Below are 2,023 nucleotides of genomic sequence, written 5' to 3' on the forward strand. Positions count from 1 at the left end.
CAGCTGTGCCAGGGGAGGTTTAGGTTGGAGATTAGGAGGAATTTCTTTGCAGAGAGGGTGCTCAGCCATTGGAATGGGCTGCCCAGGGAAGGGGTGGATTCTCCATCCCTGGAGGTTTTTAAGAAAAAACTGGATGTGGAACTTAGTGCCATGGTCTAGTAACCACAGCAGTAGTGGATCAAGGGTTGGACTTGATCTCAGAGGTCCCTTCCAACCCAGCTGATTCTGTGATTCCTGTGCTCTGACCCCTTGCATGGGGGGCTGCCTGCCCTCCCCTCCCAGCCCTCAGCCCTCCCACACTCTGGCTTCCCTGGCTGTGCTCCAAAAGGCCCTTCAAGTGGCCTGTGCCCCTCTGCATGGCACACTCTGCCACGCTGGCACAGCCTCCCTGTGGTTGTTTTTTCCCCATGACTTACCTTCGTTGAAACTCGGAGGTGCTGAATAAAAATAAAAGGCCAGTGCTGCTCCCAGCAAGGGGATGAAAATCTTCAGGAGCAAACCCATCCCTCTGCAAAAATACAGGCAGGAGTGAGACAAACCCCACAGCTCTGGCCACTGGAGGTGGAGGTGGCTGCAGATGGGGCTGGGAAGGTTTGAGCTGGTTCTTGTCTTGCGTAAGTTTGCTGGTATCTGTTGGATCTTTTCGTTGCTCTGCCAGTGATTTAGCAAACATTAACCTAATGGAGAGTGTGGCTTTGGACTTTAGGCTGTCCCTTTACACCCTTGGCCTGCCAGGAGTTTCAGGTGTGCTTTTTGAGCATTCAAGGGAAGGCACTGAATATTTTCTCACTCCATGGAGTGGTGGGTGTGTTGTTTGGTGGTTGCTTTTGGGGCTGGGACACCTGTGTCCCCCCAGAGCAGAGGGGGGATGGATGGACATCCTTCTCCCTCCACTCCACTTCTAAAACAGAAGCAACACTTCCCTTCCTCATTGGCTGCCACAAGGATTTATTTATCAGTGGTATCACTGTGGTACAGGCTCACAGAAATATCTGGAGAGAGCAGGGCTGGCAAATTTGCCTTTTCCAATCAGTTATGATGTTTCTGGCTTATCCTCCATGATATCACCATTGGTGCAATGCTGACAGTTTGTTGGATGGCCCTTACACCTAAAAGATTGCACTCTTGAGGAATGCATGGATTGTAAAAGGCAGTAAAAGAGCCAAGTGGATGAATAAGAAAAACCTTCAGCTTTCACAACTTTGTGAATCTCACTGCTCAGCATCTGCCTGGGCACATGGAAAATGGGTTTGTAAGTAACTGTCTGAAAGAGGAAGTTTTAAGGGCAAAACCTGCTCTGTGTGAGCTGGTTTGTGTAGGAGATCTTGAGGTAAGGACAAGAGAAATGGCAGTTCCTAATTTCCTTTATAGAAGCAAAGAGTGCTTCAGTGGGAAGAGTCTGGGGAGGTTTTGTCCCAGGACATGGAACAGCTGGTGCAGGAATGGCCAGAACCACGGGAAGTGTAAATGGATCAAGCTGGGGAAGTGGTGTAGAGCTCGCTGTGGGCTTGGGTTTGCATTCAGCATGTGCTGAATGTGTTCCCACTGTCCCACATCTAGAAGGTGTTTTCCAGTTAGAATGTTTGTATAGGAAACTGCCTGGGAGTTTGGGAAGTTTTGCTTGGAGTAAAAGCTTGCATTTGATGGGGAATGGGGAGCGAATGGCTTTAAGCCGAAGAAGGGTAGATTTGGATTGGGTATTAGGAAGAAATCCTTCCCTGTGAGGGTGGGGAGGCCCTGGCACAGGTTGTCCAGAGAAGCTGTGACTGCCCCATCCCTGGAAGTGTCCAAGGCAAGGTTGGACAGGGCTTGGAGCAACCTGGGCTGGTGGAAGGTGTCCCTGCCTGTGGCAGGGGGTGAAACTATCTCATCTTTAAGGTCCCTTCCAACCCAAACCATTCTGTGATTTTATAATTCTATGAATTTGGCTATTAAAGTAACAAATAGGCTGAAATATTCCCAAAAATGAAACAATGAAGGATTATTGCCTCAATTTCAGCCTCCCTGGGAGAGCCAAGCTGGC

At 49.4% G+C, this 2,023-nt stretch overlaps 1 protein-coding gene across 1 annotated transcript in view; it reads right to left on the bottom strand.

The window, feature by feature from the left end:
• LOC115307729 (corticosteroid 11-beta-dehydrogenase isozyme 1-like) overlaps positions 1–655 on the bottom strand; it is a 4,003-nt gene extending 3,348 nt beyond the window's left edge. The window contains exon 1 of the mRNA XM_029962540.1: positions 417–655. Within this exon, the coding sequence (XP_029818400.1) occupies positions 417–504 (88 nt within the window). The 5' untranslated portion in view covers positions 505–655. The remainder of the gene's footprint in view (positions 1–416) is intronic.
• Positions 656–2,023: the final 1,368 nt, after the last annotated feature.

Source organism: Manacus vitellinus, unplaced genomic scaffold (genome assembly GCF_001715985.3).
Source record: "Manacus vitellinus isolate BGI_N305 unplaced genomic scaffold, ASM171598v3 scaffold_47_pilon, whole genome shotgun sequence".
NCBI classification, from domain to species: domain Eukaryota; kingdom Metazoa; phylum Chordata; class Aves; order Passeriformes; family Pipridae; genus Manacus; species Manacus vitellinus.